Source organism: Pipistrellus kuhlii, unplaced genomic scaffold (assembly GCF_014108245.1).
Source record: "Pipistrellus kuhlii isolate mPipKuh1 unplaced genomic scaffold, mPipKuh1.p scaffold_m20_p_7, whole genome shotgun sequence".
Taxonomy (NCBI): domain Eukaryota; kingdom Metazoa; phylum Chordata; class Mammalia; order Chiroptera; family Vespertilionidae; genus Pipistrellus; species Pipistrellus kuhlii.
The window spans coordinates 6,481,860-6,506,506 of NW_023425573.1; the positions used below are offsets into that span (position 1 = coordinate 6,481,860).

Below are 24,647 nucleotides of genomic sequence, written 5' to 3' on the forward strand. Positions count from 1 at the left end.
TCTCAATAGTCTAGTGGCCATAAGGCATTAACAGTGGCCAAGCATTTTTTTCAAGGGTCAGATGTATACCCCTTAAAAATGGACTGGATCTAGCCGAAACCGGTTTGGCTCAGTGGATAGAGCATCGGCCTACGGACTGAAAGGTCCCAGGTTCAATTCCGTCAAGGGCATGTACCTTGGTTGCAGGCACATCCCAAGTGCGGGGTACGCAGGAGGCAGCTGATCAATGCTTCTCTCTCATCGATGTTTCTCTCTCATTGATGTTTCTAACGTTCTATCCCTCTCCCTTCCTCTCTGTGAAAAATCAATAAAAAATATATTTTTTTAAATGGACTGGATCCAATAGGTGGCTTTAAGAAAGTCACAGTGATTTACTATACTATTGTTCTGGTAGTGAGCTTATAGAATGTTTGTCAAAAACCACTAGAGACATAATTATCAAACAGACTAGAGGCCTGGTGCACAAAATTCATGCACTGGTAGGGTCTCTAGGCATGGGCAGCGATCAGGGCCAGCCAGGGCCTCCCTTCCCCAGCTGCTGGCCTGGGCCTTCCTTAATTTCACGCTGCTCCCTGTGGTTAGTGCATGTCATAGTGAGTGACGAACTCCTGGTCTCCCAGTAGAACTCCTGAGGGGACACTTTGCATATATATATATTACTATAATACAATAGCACATCAAGACCTAGTAAATAATGAGAAATATGAATTATTATACCAAAGGTATAGACAGAAAAAAGTATATAATTTTATGCCTCTTTCAGTTCTCTGCACAAAGTAACCTTTACAAATAATTCTTAACATATAAACTTTGTGGGAGCAAATGAGGTACTGAAAACTGGTTAGAAAATTCACCAAAACCTTAGGAACTCACATGTCCTCAACGGTAATGTCCTTGAGGATCTGGCAGTAGTCTACATTCCATACAGCCTGGTCATCCCAAACCTTGGAGGCAAGAAGAACGGCTCCCAAAACAATTCTCTTCCAGTTCGTGGGACAAATGTCAATCTCAGCATAAGTTAAAAGTCTTTCTAAGTAAACCTGCAAAAGTAGAGCACTGTCTTTGATTTCAGATCAGTGTAAGTGGTGTGATAACAAGTCTTAGAATGACAGATTTCATCTATTTTTTAACATGTCTTTTATTCTTAGGTTCTTCAGAAGCTGCTTGGCCAGCCAAAACTAGAAGCCAAGTCACAGTTGCAAATCAGATACTTCTGTTGCTTACTTTGCCTATGTGAATTTCCAGCTCAATTTTTGGTCACAGGATTGAATGTACATCTTAGTCATCCTGAAGAAATGCAGTGTATATTACTTTTCCACTTGTGAAGGACAGCACATATAGGCCCAGTATAGATTTAAGTTGTCCAATAAATACTGGAGTGTCTACCACATACAATGTTTCCTACCTGCTGGTAGTTATATGGTGATTTTAAAAATACTTGAACACGTGAATTCCTAATAATACTGAGCACATTTAGATCTTTTCACAGTAACTAGTCCTTTTGTGGCACAAGCTGAAAATAAAAACTGGGTCAATGGAGCCTCCCAGTGGCTGCTGTGTGGTGCAGCAGGACAGGCGGTACAAGCAGGTGTGCTTAAGGCTGGACTGTACAACTGTCAGATCTTCCCATTTTAGTGCCCTTTATAAGGAACACGCATGCATATAAAGGACAGTCCTTCTTTTATCCCCCAGTGCTCACATCTCCAAGATCATTTTGTGAAATTCATCTCTGTCTTACATAATCAGAAACTTAGTGTCAATTCTGTTGGATTCCAGGTGGTAACAGAGCTGCCAGCCTCTGTATCCCTGGTACTCCTAAACTTGCCAAGTAGCTTATTTCTTTTTCGTGCATTATATGGCTGTTCTACAAAGAACGCAGAGAAATTAACAGCTAAGTAAAGATTATAGAGGTAGGCTGTGATTTGTTGTTACCTCAAAGGTTGCTCTGCAGAAGAGTATATATGCTGTTTGACAAAAAGAAAAAAGTCCAATTTTAAAGAATGTGTACTGTCTGAAAGTTATCAGATTGAGAGCTCAGATTTTCCAATGTTCTCCAAACTCAACTGTGTTTTTCAAAAACAAATAGTTACTGAACTATTTTCTTAGTGAAATTCTGTACTTATTCCCCAAAACTCAGCACTCTAAGAACGAATCTCCTTGCAAGGTTCAATGCTACTTTATAGAAAGTATCAGAGGCACTTCCACAATACTGGCATTCTCTCAACTTCCTGTCATCTTTACTGACAGACTTGGAAGTGCCATTATTCATTCATTCACAAACTTGCCCTCCTATGTCAGTGGAAGTAGACATTTCCCTTCTCACTGAGGCTAACTCTTTTATCAGTGAAATCCACCCCATCCCACGTCTGCAGAACACTGTTCCCAAAATGACCTTTTTGAAGAATCCTCTGACTGCTAATGCTTTCTCTGCATTTGGACAGCTACTCTCAATTCCCTACTTATAGCTCAGATTCATGCTCTAATTCCATATATTCAAATGACCACTACACACTGCCACCCCGCTGTCTCACAGGTGCATCCAGCTTAACGTGTCTAAAGAGAACTCCCCTCGCCTTCTAGCCCAGACGCTCTCCCTCCTGTATTACCTAGTTCTCTATACGGAAGCACCGCTCCTGCCGATCTCCAGCACGTGCTATGCACTCCGAACAGTTGACAGCTCCATGAAGAGGCGTATGTCTGACCCAGGCCTCACTAACATTTAACAGGGCCCTAAAAGAAGAGGCCTTGACCTACGTCTTCTTTCCTTCCAGACCATGATGTGACTCTTCCCTTTGGGTTTGCTGTAGGAAGGGGTAATATCACTCTAACCACTTCTCAGTAGAACAGGACTTACTCCGAATGATAGAATCTTACCATAGGAATTCTGTATCGATGACACCCAGGTCCTCACACAGCTGTAGCTTAGCAGGCAACTAGCAAAGCCTTTTCAGGTACTACTGGCACTATAATCCTGGGTGACTTCAAAGGCAGGCACAAGAGGACAGCAGGGATAGGTTAACACCCATCATCCAAGGAACAGAGAATTTAAAGCTATAGTTTTCAAGCAGGACACATTAGAACTGCCTGGGTCATACAACCTGGGCTCAGCTTAGACCTACACTGATTCCTAAGTTACAGCTTGGGGACCAGATGGTTTGTATTGCCCCATCCTACCCACCAGCACACCTTGTATGTGTGCAAGTGTGTGCACTGCACGTGTGTGTCTCCTGAGGTGTGGAGGGGGGATGTAAATTTCTCCTGCTGCTTTTAATAGGAATTGTTTGTGATGAGAAAAGCAATGGCAACATTTTAAATCATGACTATTTAGCTTGAATGTGTGTATTTTACTTCCTTTGATAGCTTTCTCTTAATAAAGTCTTGATAATCATTTCAAGAACCTACTTTTATTTAAAAAACAGAACCACACCCTGTGTACAAAACAGAAAAAAAATGCTTTCTGAAAGAAAAACTGTCTTACCAAAGTCACTATAGCACATTCAGCTGTTAGCTGTGCAGCACTGAAAAGAGTCCGAACAAATCTGTAAATAAATTTGTGTTCAGGATCATGCCTAAAATATTCTTCTGGAACTGTTTCTCTCTGAAAGGAGAAAAAAATGCAATATAAGTAACCAGGGAAGAAAAATACCTAAAACCTCTTATGATAGCAGTCTTCTACTTGTGCCCACATGTCCCTTAAAATAACATTTTTATTGGGTGACATGTCTTTTTATTTTTTTAAATATATATATTTTTTTATTTCTGAGAGAGAGGGATAGAGAGAAGAGAGAAAAACATCAATGAGGAGAGAGAATCACTGATTGGTTTCCTACTGCATACCCCAAACAGGGGATCAAGCCTACAACCCAGGCATGTGCCCTTGACCAAACTTGAACCCAGGACCCTTCAGTTCACAGGCTTAATTTAAGCCAAACCAGCTAAGGCATGCCATCTTTTAGTAATTTAAATATAAACAATGGGATCTTAAAAAATAATAGTGATTCAATACTGACTACCACCATTCATTAAAGGAAAATATAGGCACAACCTCGAATAATTTGTGTTCCTTTTACCTTCCTGCTACAGAATTTTATTTAAATGTATGTTATTTTTAGGTTCAAAAGTCTTGATCACCATGTCATGCTTCTCTGCAATCAACTCTGAAAATAATTTTGTTTCCTGTAACCACCAGGTCCAAGGTTATACTGCCTTATACAGTTGTCACCAGCCACATACTGCTGTAGAGCATCTGAAGTAGTGAAATTGAAAGTATTTGTTTTAATTAACTTAAGATTTAAATAGTTATTTAATTTTCTTCAGAGATGTTAACATCTCTATTAAGTTTATTTACAAATATTTATATTGTTTGATGCTACTGAAAATTATCTTTTACAAAGATAAACTTTGGGTGTTTTTTATTCATTTACTTATCTTAGCTCACTAATTATACAAAGCTGCAACTCAGTACTTGCTGACATATCCCTTATAAAACACTTCTTTTGTAAAATAATTAGATACATGGGATGGGGAAAAGGATTTAAAAGATGACTTTGACTTCAACCTGGGAGTAATTTTCGTTTAGTAATTAATTTCAAAGCAAACTGGTATGAAATAAACACAGCTGGATGAGAGAAAAATATAACTTCAATATAAAACTGACTTACTGTGAGTGGATGTGATCTCTCATCGAAAATATCCAAGGATCTATTTGCATCTCTAAAAAATAAGAATGTTTTTTTAAAAACTAATTCAGAAATTGATAATATCTTAGCAACACAACTGCTGGGAGTAGAGATGGGTAGAGGGAGAAGCTTAACCTTCGATAAAAGCAGTTTTACAAATTCTCCTCTGGGATTCCAGAAGAGGATTTCCTGATCTCTTTACTCAGCATATCAAATTCTGTGGGAACATTTCTATGATGGCCAGCTGGAGTTGTCTTAATAAGCACTGACCCTCCCTAACGGCAATGCTAGTGAACTAAACACATTTGCACTCTTCTGACTTCACGATGGAATACATATGGACATTTTATAAAGCGGTAATAGTAGACAATAATGTCCTTTGAATTTTAATTCATGTGAATATGAGATTCATGTTATTCCATTTCTTTTCCTCTCATTAGTTTCTTTTATTATACTAGAGGCCTGGTGCATGGATTCATGCACCAGTGGGGTCCCCTCAGTCTGACCTGTGGGGATTGGGCTCTCTGATATCCCCCAAGGGGTCCTGGATTGCAAGAGGGTGCAGGCCAGGCCGAGGGACCCCACCAGTGCATGATGGGGGCCAGGGAGGAGCACAGGAGGGCTCCAGGGCATGTCCCTTCTGTCTCACCCAGTCCCAATCGGCTGGACCCCAGCAGCAAGCTAACCTACCAGTAGTAGCATTTGCCTCCTGGTGGTCAGAGCATGTCATGGCAACTGGTTGAACGGTTGAACAAACAGTCAGACACTAGCATATTAGGCTTTTATTATATAGGATTGTTATTATGTATTTATTCTTGTCCCTTTTAAATAGTTTAAGTTAAAACTTGCCTTTTTATTTTAAAAGTGACTAGTCTTTTGATTTAAATGTTCACCACACCAATACTCTGCTCATTTAAAGAGTGGTGCTCCAAGTATATTCTGTAGGCCTCTGGGGTTCCCTTAGAACCTTTCCTCCTCAGGAAGCCCAGAAGGTCAAAACCATTTTTATAGAAAAATTAAGGCAGTGCCTGTCTTTTTCCTGACATTTGCAATCTTCTATCTATATACATAAAAAGGTAAGTGACCAGCCAGTAGCTATGTGTGCACTGACCACCAGGAAGCAGACACGCAATGCAGAAGCTGCTGAGTGACAGCACCTTGGCAGAGTGCCCTCTTGCACTCCAGGACCCCTCGGAGGATGTCAGACTGCCGGTTTCGGCCTAATCCCTGCAGGCCAGGCCAAGGGACCCCATTGTCGGAGGGATCCTGCTCACTCTGCAGAGGAACCGTGGGAAGTTAGCTCCAGGGAGGTCCAGCTATCTTGCCCAGTCCTGCCCTGCCAGCCACCTTTTGATTAATTTCCTTTCAATGTGCACGAATTCATGCACCAGGCCTTTAGTGATTGTATAAAAGCAAAAGTTAGTAAAACTGATTTCTGAGTATGAATCAAGGTCGTAGAACCACACTATACTTATAGGCATTCTATTCTTCACTGCCTCTTGGAGTTGAAAAAAAAAAAAAAAAACAAAAAACTGCTTTGCTTAAAACATCCTTGATAAAGAAGTAAAAATTGATAGTTATTGAACTTTGATCATTCTTCTTAAATTCTGAATAAATAGAAAGTATGCATTAAGCATTTCTGCATTATAAAATGTGGTTGTGTTAAGGAAAAGCACTTCTTAGTTGTGAGCTAAAGAAGCCTTATTTTTTTTTTTAATAGAATAACATCTTTATTTGATAGTACAACTGTCATTCTCTCAAAAACAAAAAATGAGCCTGGCACTTCAAGGAAAATAATTTGTATGTTTGTTGCCAATGACACAATTCAAGCACTTAAGCTAAAAGTCAGGATTTGGGAAAATAAGTACCTTCTTTTGTGAGCTTGACAGCTTTTCAATACTTAAGATTGGTGGTGATACTAACAAAATTGAGCTTTTGCCCTTTATAAAGAAATGTGAACCAATACTTTCCAAATGACCAACACATAATATTATAATAAAATCGTGTGCAAATAAAACATTCATTAAACATACAAGATAGATCAATGGGTACTAATTTAACCAATTACTTACTATAAGTTTGTGGATATAATTTTAAATTCCATTGTAACTAATGGAATTAGTCCAGCACTTATGGACTTTTGGCATGGTATCAAAGAATATCCACAATTATTTGAAGGCTTTAGACATACACAATTTTGTAGCTATATAACTACAAGAGACTGGGTCTTCATGTTGGTTTTTCAAAACAAATGATTGAAGACAGAGCATACATGAAAATCACTGTCTTCTATTAAACCAGACATTGAGATTTTCAAAAATGTAAATAAATGACACCCTTTCCAGTCCATTTTTCTGTTGTAAACAATAATTATGTTAATACAGTGGTCCTCAATCGGGTGATTTTGTCCCCAGGGGACATTGGGTCATGGATGGAGAGATGTTTCTGGTGTCACACTGAGGAGAGGCTGTATTGGCATCTATTGAGCAGAAGGCATAGAGCGGCTAGGGATGCTGCTAAATATCCTCTTATGCACAAAAAGTATCTAATTCAAAATTTCAAGAGTGCTACAAAAATCCTGTTTTAACACACCATGGACTTATTTTTAAATTCTCAATTTTAATTTCTAATACAAACAAATACTCTTTGGGATTCACAATAATTTAACCGTTAAAGAGTCCTGAGACAAAAACAAATGATTCACTCCAATAATGTAATGAAGCACTCTACAGTTCACTCCAATAATGTCTATAGTTGTTACCTAACACTAAACCTGATAGCTTATAAATTTACTGCTAGAATAATGAGACGGGTTTTTAAACTCACCTGTTCTTTATGTGGTAATATATTGCTAACGTCACACTGTGGAGGGAAGAAAATTGTAAGAATTGATTTTAATATGTTAGGTATAAACACATTTTTAAAAAGGGGTTAGGGTGGGGGAAGACCTTCCCAGCTGCCCAGTGGCCTTGAAATCCTCATTCAGAACAGTATCATATGGGTACTTTTCCCTTTGTTTTAGTTCTTTGGTTTTTAGCAAAAATGGGAAAACCAAAATGCTAAGTAATATGCTGTTAGAAGACATGTTTGGGTTGATTATTATAATATATGTTATTACATATTACCCATCATTTGCCCTTTCACCCACAGAACCCTTCATTCTGTACAAGTTACATTTGTGCACATGCTTCAGTGTAAGCTATATAATAGTTTTTTGTGCTTTTTAAAGAAGGCCGTTAGGCTCTGCATTTCAGTTAATTTAGTTCACTATACCCCTCCCCACCCATTTCCATCATTCTGTAAAGGAAAATAACATGCTCTATGTCAAATAAAATCTAAGAGCAAATATAAGAACCCACAAAGTAAACAGTCTATCCTGAAATAAGCAGTGCTAACAATGCAGTATAATACTACAGTGTAACATTTAATAAGTTACTTCCAAGTTAGCCTAAATGAAATACTGAGATGTAAATCCTCAGATATAACATGTAAGTTGCTGTATTCCTAACTGAATAACTGTATGCTATTCAAAGATATTGTGTACCACACACCAAAGGGGTTTTCCTGGTTAAGTTATATGCTTCTCCTCTTTGTCCTCAAGTGTCTAAAATGAAGCTCAAAATAATTGAGGGAAGGCAAATCTGAATTTTATAACTAGGTCGATATAATATTAGCACTTGTAAAAAAGGCCCATACCATTGTTAGCATCAAAGATGGATACTTCTATAGTGCTTCAGTTTCATCTTCAAATTGATTTGAAAAAGCACAGAATTCAAAGTATAAAATTTCAAAGCTAAAAGTGACCACTGAACCTTAGATAACATTTACTTCAACAACCCATTTGACAGAAGGAAACCAAGGCTTACAACTGACTTGCTCAAGGTCCCACAAATAACTAGAAGCGGTTCTTTCCCCTCCAGGCTAACCAGGCAGAGGTTCCCAAGCTTAGCTGTACACTGGGATCATCTGAGGAGCCTTAAAAACTGCTGTTTCTACCTCTCATGTTCTGATTTAAATGGCTGGGGATGCTTTTTAAAGCTCCCCGGTGATTGCAATCTGCATCAAAGTCTGGGAACATGTAAATCAGGGTTAAGATCAGAATCATCCTGGATACTTTTGTTCATATAAGCATGCCAAATACCCTACTGGTTACAGGGTGAAAGGGATGGGAGGAGGGGGAAGAGGGCCTAGAGGAGATAGTGATGGAAAAAATAAATAATCAGAATCACCCTGGATGCTTTTGTTCATATAATCATGCCTCACAGCCGTCCTCAGCTTATCAAAAGGCTTGTAGAGTGAGTGTGTGTTGAGGGAGTCAAGAAAGATGCATGCTTTAGAAACATAGATTTTGGGAAAAAGTTGCATAAGTGATTCTATTCTAATAAGGCTCACCCACCCCACTGAGAATAATGTGCTACTATCCCATGACAAACATGTTTCAAAATCATCCCTAAAAGCCAAGTAGCTCTAATAATTTTCTCAGTCAATTTTTATTTCACCAATAGTGAATATACTGAATGATCATTTTCAAAACTGAATGAGATCAAATTAAAACTTATTGTATTTTCAAAAATTAGACTAATTTGGAGAAATAAGCATGAAACCTACTTGTCTGAGTAAGATTAATCTTTAAAACTACTCTGTAACATCAGAATCTTTTAATTCAAAAGAATCTACAGAACGTAGCCAAAGTCGAGTTTCTTGCTCATGATTTAGTGTCTTGGCTGAATAAAAATATTCAGTGATTACTCAATAGGTGCCAAAGCTCAGGACTCTAGAGAGAGATGAGGCTGTTTTTGCCGAAACACAATTTCATCTCAACTACTATTATATGTAAGAGAAGAAAGTTATATTATTATGATTGTGAACTTGCTATTTTTAATTAAAGTAAAAATACTGTTAATTAGCAAAGAAGCTGGTACATCAGAAGCAAAATGAAAATTCTGAGCTAATTACGTTTTTAAGACTGGAAAATAAAATTAGGGATGAGGGTTGTCAATATTTTGAGAAAGCATGTTCCAAACAAAGGTGTTCTGGAAAATAAACACTCATATTCCAAGGAGACATTGGTTATGTTCCTTGGACAGCTCCAGTGGGGAGTCAGGAAGCTCTATATCCTGTTTTGGTTTAGTTCCTTTTTAAATATGCTTGAAAGGTTCATATTAGAGTATGTTTAAAGTGCATCTCCACCAATCGTGGACTATGTGGTACTCCCAGAAATCGATGAAGTTTTCATCATCATGTTTGCTTAAGTATAAACCTGACTATGGCTATGTTTCCAAAACTTCACCTTTCTCATTTTCTCTGTTGTGATTTTCTTATACATTGATTGATTTAGGGTCTTGGAGATATATACTGATTTGATGCATTTGCCCCTCTTTGGGGGATAGGAAGGAGAAGTGAATTTTTATACAGAAATAGTACGGGGGAGGGGGAATGTATAATGGGGAAAATCAGACAAAATCCAACTAAATTTAAATGCACATACACTCTGGTGCCAGTAGGGGACAGGCTCTTCCTCCTTCCAAGAGTAGCTTCCAAAGTAGTACTCAGTTTTAGGTTTATAGCTCATAAAGAAATACTTTTTTTCCTAGAAACACCCAATAAAAAGTACCTCTCCTTTTAATTATGTTCAATAATGTCTTAACAACAGAAATGTTATCAAGTAAAGATAAGTACTTTTTCTGGGATTTCTTATTTGCTAATTGGCCTTCCTTTCTTCCATCCACTCTGTTAAAAGCTGGAAATTCATATTTAGGTCCTTGAAATCAATATATAGTTGGCTTCAGCTCCTTAACCTGGTCACTAAAAAGGACAATCAAGTGACTGAAGTTATGTGTGGCTAGAATGCTTTTAGCATAACGGGATCTGTCACTCAGCCCTTGGCAACCTAGTTGTACTCACCATTGTACTGTGGTTCTAAGATTAGGCTGGCTGACTGTGCTGTCATCTAGAAATATAGTTGAGCATGAGCTATATTTTTTAGTAAGGTGCCCTGGAGATACCTGAAGGGGAAGGGAAATAGAAGAAAATGTCACAGTAAGTTAAACCTATAAAAGTGTGTTTTTCCTTGGTTAAAATGTCAAACAATTAAGCATTAAGATTCTTCTAATATCCATGAACTGCTTACAGGGAATCCCCCTCATTAAAAAGTAAACTTCTCCAGGGAAGGAGGACTCGTCTCTTCTCCTACCTCCAGCTGCTGAGCACAGACTCTGAGACAAATTATTGTACAAAGAAGTTCAACTATTGTTTGAAAAAGTATTTAAAGTTAATTACAACTGGAGGGTAAATCTTAACTACAAATACAAATTAGAATTTATCTGCCGTTGTACTGGAGAGGTGACAATGAACTTTTTGAGGCCCTCTAGAGAATAAACTATCTTCAAAACACTTTAGAAGTATCCATTTATTTTGGAATTATCCATTGATTTGTAAAAAGCCCAATAATAGAGCAATAATCAAATACTGAAATAGCCTTTACTATGTTAGACTATTCTCTTCCTTAAAGCCAATAACTAATCCCAGGCATTATTAAGTCGTTGAAAGTAAAAGTAGCATTCCTACTATTACAGAACAGCGACAATTGTAATTCTCTTGGTTTTATTGTATTTTAAAAAACGAATTCAGATGAGCCTTCCTTCTTTGTATCAATATAAAATAGTTTTATCATGCTGCCCTACTTGCTGAGATGGAAGACGCTGACGACACCTTGCTATACTAGCAGTCAGCAGCTGTGTATCGCTGCAGGTTGCCCAGGACCAAACCAGAGTAGGTCAGACCTTCATTACCCCATTTATCCACCATCCAGAACTGAAATATCATGGCTGACATGTACACATAAGGAACTGTTTGACATTGAAATTGGGACTCAAAAGAACTGCTGGCCCAGAAAGAAACTCACTACAGACTGATTCATTTGCCTCTCAGCACAACCATTATTGCTTGTCTCATTTTCGGTTCATGTAAGTGTATTTTTGGTATCACATGAGCTCACTCATCTAGGGAAAATAATGAACAACATAGGCTGATGGACAAGAACAGACCTGGAGACAGGGAAGTATCGATTAGACTGTCGGACCTCAGAGGGAAGGTAGGGGAGGGTGGGGAATAAGGAGGAGAGATCAACCAAAGAACTTGTGTGCATGCATATGAGCCTAACAGACAACAGGGGGGTGGGGCATGTGTGAGGAGGGATTTAGGATGGGAATGGGGGGATGAGGTCAAATATGTAATAGCTTAATCAATAAAGAAAATTTTTTAAAAAGGAAAAACATTCTGAATATCATTATATTGAGTTAAAACTTTAACTTTAAACTTAGAATCTATATTTTTTAAATGTTTTTAGTAATTTTTTATATTTTTTTAGCAAGAAAGGAAATGAGAGGGATAGAGGTAGAAACATTGATGATGGATAAACATCGATCGGCTGTCTCCTGCACACTCCTTACTGGGGATCAAACCCACAATACAGGCATGTGTCCTGACAATGAACTGAACTGGTAACCTTCTGGTTCATGGATTGACATTCAATCACTGATTTACACTGGCCAGGCTAGAACTTATATTTAAAGTGTAAATCTAAGTTCAACATGATGGACTGACAACAAATCTATTTCCTCTCCCCCTTCCTTTCAAAGATTCTCATTAGAATTAAAGGCATAAAAAAAGGTTATACACAATATAGGTCAAAAAGCATGTAATTTTTAATGTTTTAAAGCTGAAGACTAGATAAAGGAGTGCTAACTGACATGACAGAACAGAAGCACAAACTTGGTGCTTAAAGAGAGTGGCTGGGACAGGAATAAGAGAGCCAGTGTATCTGACAGAACCAAAGGCCCATTCCAAATTCAGAGGCTTGATCCCAAAATCCTGCAATAAGGACTATCAGTTAACAGAAGTCCTGCTCACTCCTGGAGCTTCCAATTACATCTTAAAATACAGCCAGGGGCCACCACACATCTGAAGAAAGCCAACAAGCAAGAGAGATCAAAACAGGAAGAAGGAAATTAATGGAAGTGACAAAATAAAGGAGCAAATGAAAACTTTAAAAAAAAATTCTTAACCTCAGAAAGACAAAATATTGCATTGGTGGAAAAACTGATGCTATAAAAAAAATGACAGAATAGAACTCAATAAATTAAATTAAAAAGACAAGACAAAGAATTCAATAGAAAGATTGGAGTATAAAGTCAAACAAATCTCTAGGAAGTAGAACAAGAAGAAATGGAAAATAGGAGGGAAAGTTAGAAATTCATGCAGGAATACTGGATGAACTTCTGAGTTGGAACTCTTAGACCAGTGTTTTCAGTTCCAAATACTAGAAAAAATACAGAAAATATGTATTTTTTAAATTCACTGCTATAAGTGAAGATCTGCAGGCTTAATGGACTTTTTTAAAAAAAATGAAAAGGTATATACCAAACTACTATGAAGTTTCAAAATTCCAGGAACAGAGAAGGTACTAAAAGCTTCCAAAAAGCTCTGACCAGTTTGGCTCAGTGAAAAGAGCGTCAGCCTGTGGACTGAAAGGTCCCAGGTTCAATTCCGGTCAAGGGCATGTACCTTGGTGTGGGCACGTCCCCAGTAGGGGGTGTGCAGGAGGCAGTTGATGGATGTTTCTCTCTCTTCGATGTTTCTAACTCTCTATCCCTCTCTCTTCCTCTCTGTAAAAAATCAATAAAATATATATTTTAAAAAATAAAAGCTTCCAAAAGGATGGGGAGAAATTATTAAAATTATGAAAGCAATGTATCACATAATGTCAACAGATTTAAGAGCAACTCCACAAATAACAGTAGAAATGGTTTGGCACTGCAAAAATTAGTTGCAACCTAGACTTCTATACTTCAAATAGGAGGCATGTCAGAAAGGCCAGATCTCTAAAACTTCTGCCCATGTACTCTTTCCATGGAAATGTGCTCCAGAAAACAAGGGAGTATAACAAGACAGAGGGAAACACAGATCTAGGACATAGGGATCCAACACAAAGACTGCAGTTATGTGAGATCTCAGATGACTTCAAGGAGATATGCCAGGAAGACAGGCACAGAGCAGGTCTAGGGAAAACCAGTTTATACCAGAGTGAGATGATAAAAGCTAAGGAAGGTTGTTTCCAAGAAAAAGTAAAACAGATGGAAAATATTTTTGATAGGTAGGTGTCACAACATTTGGAGGAAAAATCGTTGTTAGAAAACAGGCAAGAGAATATAGTCAGGAAACTAATTCCACACACTCAGAAATGAGTAAGTATTAAGATAATGTAGCATAAATGTAGTATATCTGTCTGATGGTCATCTTTGTCAAACTGCTACAAAAAAATGTGTGTATGGGGGGGGGGGGGGTATTTTGTTTTGTTTTCTTTTTTTGCAGCAGGAAATCCAGCCTACTTACTGCATTTGGCTATGTGAAATCTTGGCTAGGAAGAGGGGGGTTAGATTATCCTGGATAAGTATAAAAGTGCTTAGATTTCAGTTATACTTGAGAAAAAGAATGAAGGCTATCGAAGTAAGTGGCACAGCCAGAGAACTATAAAGCTCAATAGTAAAAAAAAAAAAAAAAAAAAAAAATTGTATAGTCATAATAATGTAAACACTGATTCTTTGGTTTAATAAAAATAGTGTAACATGCTGAGGGAACAGAGAGGGAAATAAGATCATGGTGGAGAAAGTTATGGCAGGAAGTCAATAAATAGTGCTAAAAATTAACTTAGCTATTACACTTCCGTTACTTTAAAAAAAAAAGATTTAAAAATTAAGGCCAAAAAATTTAAACCACAACCATGTTATTGAAACTTAAGTTAAATGCCAGAACCCTTTAAAAATGAGTGTTACTAAGCTAAAGACTTCCTGGCTACATATTTGATAATTATGAAAACAAAAGAGACTTATAAAATCTACAAAGAGATGTCCATACTAACGGTACTGGGTCCATTATATTTTCTAGAAATCATCACAATTTTTATTCCAAACTGTTAGTTTCTTACTTAACTTTTCAACTGTTTACTTACATGGTTTACATAGTTGTTCTTCTTCTTTTCTCGCACTAAGAATAAAAAAAAAATTAACTGATCAATTCTGATACAAATACCATAGAAAAATAAAAGTTGCTGATTATGTGATAGATTACTAATATACAAAATGAGACAAAATTCCATTCCATTTTAAAAATAACTTTTAACAAAAATAATAATTTAAATCACCTGACAAGATGAGCTCCACAAAGTAAATTTAAAAACTTGGTTTTACTTTTTGACCTAACAGATACTCTATATTAGGTGCAAATGAGAGACTTGCCATGTACCAAAGAAAAAAGCAAATCAGGCCAGGTGAGAAAGTCAGCTAATAAATTTTACTTGTTACATGTCTGAACAACTGCCCAGTAGTAGTTCTAATTCTACACTTATTCCCACCTTAGTTGAATCACCAGGATCTAACAGTGGCAGCTCTAAGAACCAGTTCTGGCCAGGCACCAATCCCTATTTGCACCAACACTCCCAGAGCATCCTGGACCAGTTATTGGTAATCCACTAAAATACCTTACTAAAAAAATAAATGTCATGACTCAATTGGGAAGTAACCTATTTAAATTTAAATTTAAAAATGTGTACTAACCTAACTGAACATATCACAACACCCACAACCTATCTGCTCTAACCAAGGCCAGGAGAACAAGAGCTCCAAAGAGGGTGTTGTTTCCCACTCCTTCTTTACTGAGAGCGGGTATCACAGACACACATTTCTTAGGACTGAAGAGAGGGGCATGGAACCATTTTTCCTTCACTATTGCCACTTTCTCTCATGTGAGCAGCCCATGGCTCTGGAAGAAATTGAGAAATACAGCAATTCTAACCAAAAATCATTGGCTCAAGGCAGGCAAAGTACACACACACCATGAAAAGGCAGGTTAGAAACCCCCATATTTTATTGTGCTGTATCACTTCAAACAAAATAGAAACCTCATTTATTGTACTTCTGCTGTGGGAGTCAACTAAAAAACTGGTCTTGAGTGGCTTTTTAAGCAAGTAAACTAGATTTAACATAACATAAAAGGAGTATAATCAAGCAAGCAGGAGTGTTAAAATCCTACAGTTCTGATCATCCAAAATTAGTAGGATGAGGCTAACCTTCTGGGCAACCCTAGAGGGCTATGTTTGCCCTGCTGTACCATGGCACAATATTACATTATGATGAGAAAATTCAGAATAACTTAAAAGTTCTTAGCAGCATGAATCTGGATGTGAGATAGCATCATTTGGTTGAGCCCTATATAAAGCAGGGCAAAAATCACAAATTCAATCTCCATATATAAGCTGATTTTTTTCATTTGTTCAAAATGAAAACCTAACTGGGACCTAAATCCTATCACTCATCTTTAAAATGCATGCCTTTTGGAGCAAGGGGAAAGGACATAGCTGTCTGGAGAAACAGACCACATCTAAATCATGTGGCCAATTGACTGTTGATAAAGAGGTGGCAAATGTGTAAACAGCCTATCAGTTCTCCTCCCTGAACTTTCTCTAATATGCAAACAAAAACAGTTTCAAACTTCTCAGAGGAAAAAAAATATTGTCTTACCATCCGTTTGAGATTTATTCAAGAAAATTGTGCTTGCCCTTGGATGGTCAGAAGGGTTTGATTCCAAAGCTAACTCTGTATAAAAAGAAAAAGACATGATGATTTAGTTGAGTAGAAAAACATACGATTTTAAAAAGAGCTATACATCAGTATTAATCACTTTTAACAGTGTTAGTGATGATAACAAGCCAATTTTAGTAAAGGCAACAATATGAAAATTCTACTGAAAAAATGAAAAATTATAGAATCTCCTTATACATTGGAATAAAACCAGGCTATGTCTTAGACTTTTTCAAAAACTTGCACCTAAATAATTTATGCAACTTTTACATGAATCATATACAACTTTTATTATACATGAATCATATGTGCTTTTTTCCTACATATCCATTAAAAATACATAGTCCTCTCATTTATGCTGATATTGTTAACACATTCCAGGAACAGGCAGTCTCAAGAAGCAAATCACGCTGTGGCTAGTTACTGACAGATACCAACTAATATGTTAAATGTGCTAAAACCAAGTGAGTTGTTTTGTTAGACATTTACTCTAATTCTAACTCTATTCAACAAAGGAACTTATTTAGTTAGCTGTGGTTTATTTGCGGCTATTCATTATGGCAGATTTAAAAGGAAAGCATAAAAGTTCAATGTTCTAATTAATAGGAACACTTTCATGATAGTGATTTTTAATACTTTATAAAATGATTTTTAAACGTTTTGCCCTCAATTTCCAAAGCTAAAAAGTTTTACTTCTTCCTTCTATGCCACATAATTACTTGGGGCTTCAATACGAATGCTTTCTGGAGCTGGTCATTGGGCGCTTGTAAAAAAAAAAAAACACACAAAACTGTGCTGTACCTATGTAAGTGCAGGTGTGCCTGCAGTACACCTTGCACCAAGGTGGGATAATCTATTTCAGCAAGAATATAAAAAAGGTACTTACATTTCCATTAAACAAAGTTTGCCACCATACAAAATAATAAAGTTATCATTAAAACAAACAAAAATAAATCCCTACGGTACTCAATAATGTCCAACCACTTAACCAATCTTATAAGAAAGTGGATCAACATCCTGGTAAGAGGAATGGATAAGGCACTATTTCTCTAACCACATAATAACGGTTCTACTTTTTAAAAGGATGTTTGGTGGTCAAATCTAAATACCCTATAACCCTGTTACTTAGGGAATCAAAATGCACATTGCTATGTTAAAAACTAATCAGTCCAATAATGAACAATGTCTAACAGCATTTCACAAATTTACCTAGTAACTAGAACCCCTTTACCCTCCAAAGAATACAGTTACAATCTTGCACAAACATAATTTGGGACTTCCCGGTTTAACAGGAATCTGAACCATCCATTTTATTGGTACTGCCAAACTGGAAATTTATAGAGCTAAAACCAACTGCTTTGTTTTTTAAGGAAATTCCTTCAAGTTTATTAAACTGCTTCTGGAACTTCTATTCAACATTTTTCTGTAAAAGGCCCATAAAGTTATTTTAAAGGCCTTTTCCCACATATTTAAAAAATGAGACAATGCTAGCTACTTGGAAAATAAATTATTCAGTTGACAAAGTGACAGGCAGAGATTTCCACAGCTGCCTCTAACCTCAGGCTTCTGAAAGGATTCAAGACTAATTCCTACCAAAAATAAAGTAAATATATTGCATCTCAATCTAAAAAATAAGCAGAAATGTCTGTGGAAGTAGCCACATCACATATCAGTGCCTATTGCATGACTGATTGCCCTAACCAGTGTGGCTAGGTGGATAGCGCACTGGCCCTTGGACTAAAGCACATGTGTCAAACACAAGGCCCGCGGGCCAAATCCGTCCCGCCAGGCCTTGCAATGTGGCCCGCACCGCGCTGTCATCACTGGGCTCCGCTGCGTTTCCATCACAATGACAGTTTATGACTGTTCAGTAAACCATTCGGCCCGCGATTTAGGCTGGATTTTAGATTTTGGCCCCTTCTCTGATTGAGTTCAACACCCCTAGACTAAAGGGTCCCAGGTTCGATTCCTGGCTGGGCACTTGCCCCGGTTGCAGGCTAGGTCCCTAATGTGGGATGTGCAGAAGGCAGGCGATCTATGATTCTCTCTCATCATGGATGTTTCTATCGCTCCCTCTACCTTCCTCTCTGAAATCAGTAAAAATATATTTTAAAAAATAATTTAGTGATTGATGGATTTTAGAGCAAGAGAAGGGGGAAAGGGACAGAAAAAGGGAGAAAGAGGAGAAGGGAGGGAGAGAAGGGGGAAAGAGAGAGAGAGAGAGAGAGAGAGAGAGAGAGAGAGAGAGAGAGAGAGGGAGTCAATGACCTCAATTTGTTGTTCCACTTATACTTTATGCATTCTTTGTTTAATTTTTGTATGTGCCCTGACTGGGGATTGAACACTGGTAACCTTGGCATATATTGGGATGATACTGAGCTACCTGGCCAAGGCCTAAAATTTTTAATGGGAAGTCCAAGAAAAGTACCATAATCAAAGGAGGAGGAGGCTTAAACACACACACACACACACACACTCTCTCTCTCTCTCTCACACGCACGATGTTTTTCCTATACATACATACCTACGATCATCTAATTTACAAATGAGCCATAGAAAGAGATCAAGAATAATAAAATCGGACAATTATAGTAATGTGACTTGAACACAGCACAGTGACACCACCACAGTCAATCTGACATACTGAGATCTTCAAAATAAGATGACTAGACCAAAAGATTAGTCAGTTTCATGGCTCAATATATAACACTAAGCTGTTTCTAAAAAGGGCGGCGGCATATTGGAGTATAATGCCACCAATCATACCAGTTTTAGTCCCACTCCAGCATTGGATACGTGAAGAAAAAAAATCCTAATGACGTGAATGAGGAACCTCAGGCTCTCTCTAATCTGCATTTCTCTGATTACAGTTTGGCCACAGTTAACAGTGCTATTTCCACTTTGGTGAGCTGCCTATCATTTATGTATGGTACTGTATGTATTGTACCCACTAGGGACCTAATGTTGTCAATTCGCACGAGACTTTTCTGAAGTATCTTGTTTATAGCCTAAAACAATGTTTGTATATAACTTGTACTTTTTTCTAATAACAAATACTGCATCACTACTCAATAGAAAGGATATTTAAGCCTTAGACAGAAACTCATACACACACAGTATTTCTGTATTCTCCATTAACTGTTTTCCCTGGAGCCTAAGGAGACTGATAAACAAAACTATACTGTTTTCACTATCACAAAGATAGGACTGAAAACTATTAAGCAAATCATGACTGCCCCCTCAGCATGCACACACAAGAAATTACTGTGCCTCTTACATGTGACTCCTTCCCAAAATTATTTCTTTAGACACTTCTAAGAATGTTTTCGAAGAAATATTATTGACTCATGATTAGGGGTTGTGATTAAAATTCTAAAAACCTATCACTTTTGTATTATCAATTTAAATCACAACTTAATTTGACAACATAATAGGTTGATGTAGGGAAAGTATGACTTTGAAACATTAAATTAAGGTCTCAATGTAAATATTCCCTAAAGAAAGAAATATGTAAAACCCCACTGACATCGCATACTGCTTTCCCCCTTAACCTAAGATTCTATCAATTTTAAGATCCATTTCAGTTGCACAGATGTTAAAAATATGAAGATTTAAGCAACCTTAAAATAAATAAAATGCATTACTAAAGGCTAACAGTACTAAAGTTCTGCAATTGTTAACTGCCAATTGTTTTTCCTTTTCAAAATATGAGGATGGTGACCAAGGAATTACTTGACAGAGGCAGCATATTTCAGAAAGACTGTGATGTCAATATATTCCAATTAAATAGAAATGTCAGCAATTTCTGGGCCTACAGCTGATACCTGTTTACTTAAGGTTTTCTGCATTTATTGAAGTGCTCTATCATCCCTATACTACACATTGCATTTACTATCCATTATATTAGTTTCATGGCCCAAAAACAAAAATTTGGGGTCTAACAATGATCATAGATATTGGTGATTTTAATCGAATCCACACTTCTCACCTCTGTCGGTTAATGGCCACTCAATGGCCTTGAACTGGCATGACGGACAAAAGGGCATATAGCACACGCCTGGGCCCCCAGTCTACACCTCTTTGAATCTTGCTTCTGATTTCCTAGCCTCTGACAACCTTAACTCTGGCTTCCAAACAACTTCTTTAGCTGCCTCTACCTTGGTTCTCAGTCTTACTTTGTTATAATCGTCAATCCATGTTTTAGTGACCAAGATGTGACACTTCATACAGAGAAATGCATCTTTCTTTTTTTTTTTTTTGTATGTCTAAAAAGCACTTTGCTTAGTGTCGCAGGCTTTATTTATGAGTTGCAATTTACCTCAATTTTATTTCACATTATGCAATGTTACTATTGTAACCCTACAGTTTAATTACTTTAATAAAATTTTAAAAGGGAGTGAGAAAAAAGGTAGTATCCCCAAAGCTGCTCACATGATGTGCCGATATATAAATTCTATTCCTATGTGCCATGAATCTGGAATTAACATTCCTGCTTTAGCCAGCATCATTTTTCAAAACTTGGATAACTCAAATTTATACTATCTTCTCAAATGAAAAACGAATATAATTCCTATACTAAACCATTGTGAGAATCAAATGAAATGTAAGCACAATCTATATAATCCTATCATATACAACAAAAGGCTAATATGTAAATAGACCAAATGGCAGAACAACCAAACAACCGGTTGCTATGACGTATGCTGACCACCAGAGGGTGCTCATGGAACATGGCGGGTGTCAGCAGCAGGCGGCAGAGTGGAACATAGCGGGTGTTGGCCACGGCAGGTTGGTGGAGCAGGTGAGCAGGGGCGCCAGACCAAGACAGGGTGCCCATCTCTGTCATCAGGGTGAGCCTCTGCTGCAGCCATCCCCATGACCTTATGTCCTTTTGCCTGCACAAAGGCGTATTGCCATCGGAGGAACTCAGCATGGCCCCCTCTCGATGTCACTTAAGGAGAGCCGCTGTCTTTAGCCACCCTGACTTTCTTGTCTGTTCATGTATCGTCTGCCCCGCGGCTCCTCTGGACTGTAAGGACCTAAGCAGGGGCTTGTCTTGTATAATACTGTTTGTCCTATATCAGGAATGGTGCCCAATAGACATCTAACCACTTCAGTGCACCTAAAACCAATCAAGTCTCTCCCAATTTTCCTATATCTTCTATAGTTTCATCAAATGCTATCTTCTAAGATCAGCATTACTTTCATATCTTAGTCGTTATTCAGAATTAAAGACATAAGAACCACAAAAACCTAAAAGGGGTTTAATGTTCAGTGAAAATCAATGGTTACTTTAATTTGGGGTAAGAACATTTAATGTTAAAATGCCTTAACTACAAAATGACATCCTAATCCTATAGAATAAAAGGATAATATGCAAACTGTCCCCTTGACTGGGAGATTCACCAGAGTTCGACCAGCCTGCCAACCACCCGCCTGCATGCGCGCGCACACACACACACACACACACACACACCCCTGCAGTGTGAGCCAGTCTGACCCCACCCGTGCACAAATTCATGCACCAGGCCTCTAGTTAAATTATAATAATGAATTCTACTCTTTTATTAGATAGGATGATAAGCTGCATTCTAAAGAGGTTTTTAAGCACAAGAACTGAACTTGGTGTATCTCTCACCTCCATGTCAGCCTTTCTGTCCAGTAGTTGTGTTACACAGTCATTTCAGATCTCTTTTTTGAAACATATTTTTATTGATTTCAGAGAAGGGAGAGGGACAGAGAGCCTCCTGCATCAAGCCCACAACCTGGGAATCGAACCTTGACCTCTTGGTTCACAGGTCAATGCTCAACCACGGAGCCACCACAGCCAGGCTCATTTCAGATCTCTTAAGTCTTGCTTTCCTCACTGGTAATATAGGGAGAACATATGCTTGGGTCTTATTTGCAGTTAGAAGGGACAAATGAGATATACATGAAATTGTATTATACATCTTAAAAGAATACATAAGGGTCCTATTTCGGTCTCTCACCCAACACTACCCCTCTACCAACTGGTTCGTAAAATCACTCAGAGGCTTACCTTACAACACCTAAGAGCAGAAGTTTTCACAAGTGTTTAAAGGTACAATTCATTCACATAATTTGTGGGTTTTTTCCCCACAACATTTGAATATTCTGAAAAGGAAGTACTTCCCAGTTACAAAGCCAAATCCACTATTTGGGTAAATCCACAAGCTTACTATCCTAACTTTTAAAGAAATTAAAAGCTCAACTGAAGTTTAAATGGAGTAAGATCTATAAAACATTTTCTCTATGAAATAAAATAACCTCTGGCATTTAAATGAAACAAACGGGCCTTTGACATCTCCGTACCTCGTTGTTTTCTACTTCAAAGAGCAGTCTCTAGGAGCCCTGTGACCACCCAGAATTATTTAAAACAGACATTTCCTCTCTTCGCCCTCCACCCTACCCAGCTGTTTGATCTTTACAACTTTTACTCAACATTCTTAAAGGTGAACGGGAGCTGTGGGCAGGAGGGGAGAGGAAGGGGAGAGAACCATGGAGACAGCATTCCTGCGCAGGACCTGGCATCTCAACTCCCAAACCTTTCCTTATGTCACCAGTTAAAGTCTGAATTTGTTTGCTTTTTCTCTCTTGAAACGTTGACCAACAGTCTCATGAACCACGCCCTCTCTCCCCTCTCCCTTAGGGCAGACAATGTGAAAGTTTAGCCTGTACAGTCCCTGGAGTGAGTCAAGGCACATTTGTACCCAAGTAGGAATTTAAGGTGATCAGACGCCCTGGGTTCTCCTTTATTTTATTTTATTTTATTTTATTTTATTTTATTTTATTTTATTGGGGGGGGGGGCGTATTCTCTACAGCACTGGCAGTTAACATTTTACATCCTTCAGTTCTTTTTAAGTTCCCTCTCCCACATTTTCTCGCCTTCTTTATCCAAAGTATAGCTGGAAGAAATAAAGCAGCTTCTATTTGCTGAAAACTGCGTGCTTGACACACACAGACCCTCCTGTGCCAGTCTCCATTCTGAACTTCAACCACCAGCCCTACAACGCTGGCGCCTGAGCTGCCCCGAGGCACCAGGACCTCCGAGGGCGGGAGGCCGGGGGGCCAGGGGGGCCGGGGGGCCGGGCCCTCCCCGGGGCGCCGCCGGGCGGGCAGGTCCAGCCCGGGAGATCGGATGGACACCCCCACGTTGCGGCATCACCGCTTTCACTGAGCAAAGAGAGAAAATACACCCAAAACGTCCTTATAAAGTCCCACCAGGCACCAGACACAGCCATCGGCCGGCGGGACGGAGCACCGACGGGCCCCAGGCGCCCTGGGCCGGGCATGGGAACCCGGGAAAGGACCGAGCGCGGGCCGGCCGGAGGGCGATGGGCCCGGCAGGACCCGGAGGGCAGGAGGGGTGAGGACGCCGGGCACGGCCGGCCTCCCGCCCCGGTGCCCGCCGCCCGCCGCCCCGGTGCCCGCCGCCCGCCGCCCCGGTGCCCGCCGCCCACCCCGGGGACGCCGCGCTCCGCGCAGGAAGGAGCCCGGGGCGGCGGCTCCCCCCGGGGGGACCCGGCGAGCCCCGCCGCCTTACCGTCCGGCATCTCCCGGTCGCTGATGTGCTGCAGGTGGTGGCCCTCGCCCGTGCCCACGTCCCGCTCGGCGGGCTCCAGGGCGGCCGGCGAGGGCGCCACCGCCACCGCGTCCCCCGCCGCCGCCGCGTACACCTCAGACTCGTAGCCGGGCTCGGCCGGCCCCGAGCGCCGGCCCACGTGGGGGCTGGCTTCGGGCTTCCCGCAACAGGTCAGCGCGTTCCCCATGGGGGTCCGAGCCCGGCTCCGCCGCCGCCGCGGGCCCCCTCCCCCAACAATGGCGCGGCCGGCGCCGCCGGCACCCCGGGCGCCGCGCAGGCAGGCGGGCGGGCAGGCTCAGCCGCGCCCGCTCCGTCCGCCGGCCGCCGCCGCCGCAGCCGCCGCCGCCGCCGGGCCGCCGGGCCCCGGGCAGGGCTCCGGGCCCGGCCGCACCCCCGCCGCCGCGCCGCTCGCGCCGCCCCGAGCCGCCGAGTGCGTGCGGGCGCGCCCGGCCCGGCTTATTTAAAAGGGGTGGGGACCGGCCGGCGTCCCCACGACAACCACTGCGAGCGGAGAGCGCGGCGCAGGCTCCTCCTCCGCCCCAACCGCCTCTCCGCGGAAAGCCGTTGTCCGAGCCGGCGCCGGCCAACCGGAACGCGCTCTGCGGCCACGTGGTGGCTAGGGGCCAATCGCGCCCGGAGTCCTCTCCGCGCCGCCCGCCTCCCGGAGGAGGCGTGGCTCCGGAGGCCCGGCCCCGCCCCTTTCCCGGCGGCCCCGCCCCCCCAGCCGG

General features: G+C 40.1%; 1 protein-coding gene across 3 annotated transcripts in view; it reads right to left on the reverse strand.

Moving 5' to 3' along the window:
• The window catches only part of CCNYL1 (cyclin Y like 1), a 38,510-nt gene extending 14,308 nt beyond the window's left edge, over positions 1–24,202 (reverse strand). Inside the window, exons 1-8 of one of the 3 annotated variants that reach the window (XM_036422249.2) lie at positions 23,881–24,198; positions 16,256–16,330; positions 14,689–14,723; positions 10,584–10,684; positions 7,506–7,541; positions 4,662–4,713; positions 3,479–3,598; positions 874–1,040 (exon numbers count right to left, since the gene is read on the reverse strand). In XM_036422249.2, the coding sequence (XP_036278142.1) occupies positions 874–1,040; positions 3,479–3,598; positions 4,662–4,713; positions 7,506–7,541; positions 10,584–10,684; positions 14,689–14,723; positions 16,256–16,330; positions 23,881–24,106 (812 nt within the window). In that variant the 5' untranslated portion in view covers positions 24,107–24,198. Of the gene's footprint in view, positions 1–873; positions 1,041–3,478; positions 3,599–4,661; positions 4,714–7,505; positions 7,542–10,583; positions 10,685–14,688; positions 14,724–16,255; positions 16,331–23,880 lie in introns of all 3 variants that reach the window. The other 2 variants (XM_036422250.2, XM_036422251.2) reach the window with 2 other exon arrangements.
• Between the last annotated feature and the right edge of the window lie 445 nt (positions 24,203–24,647).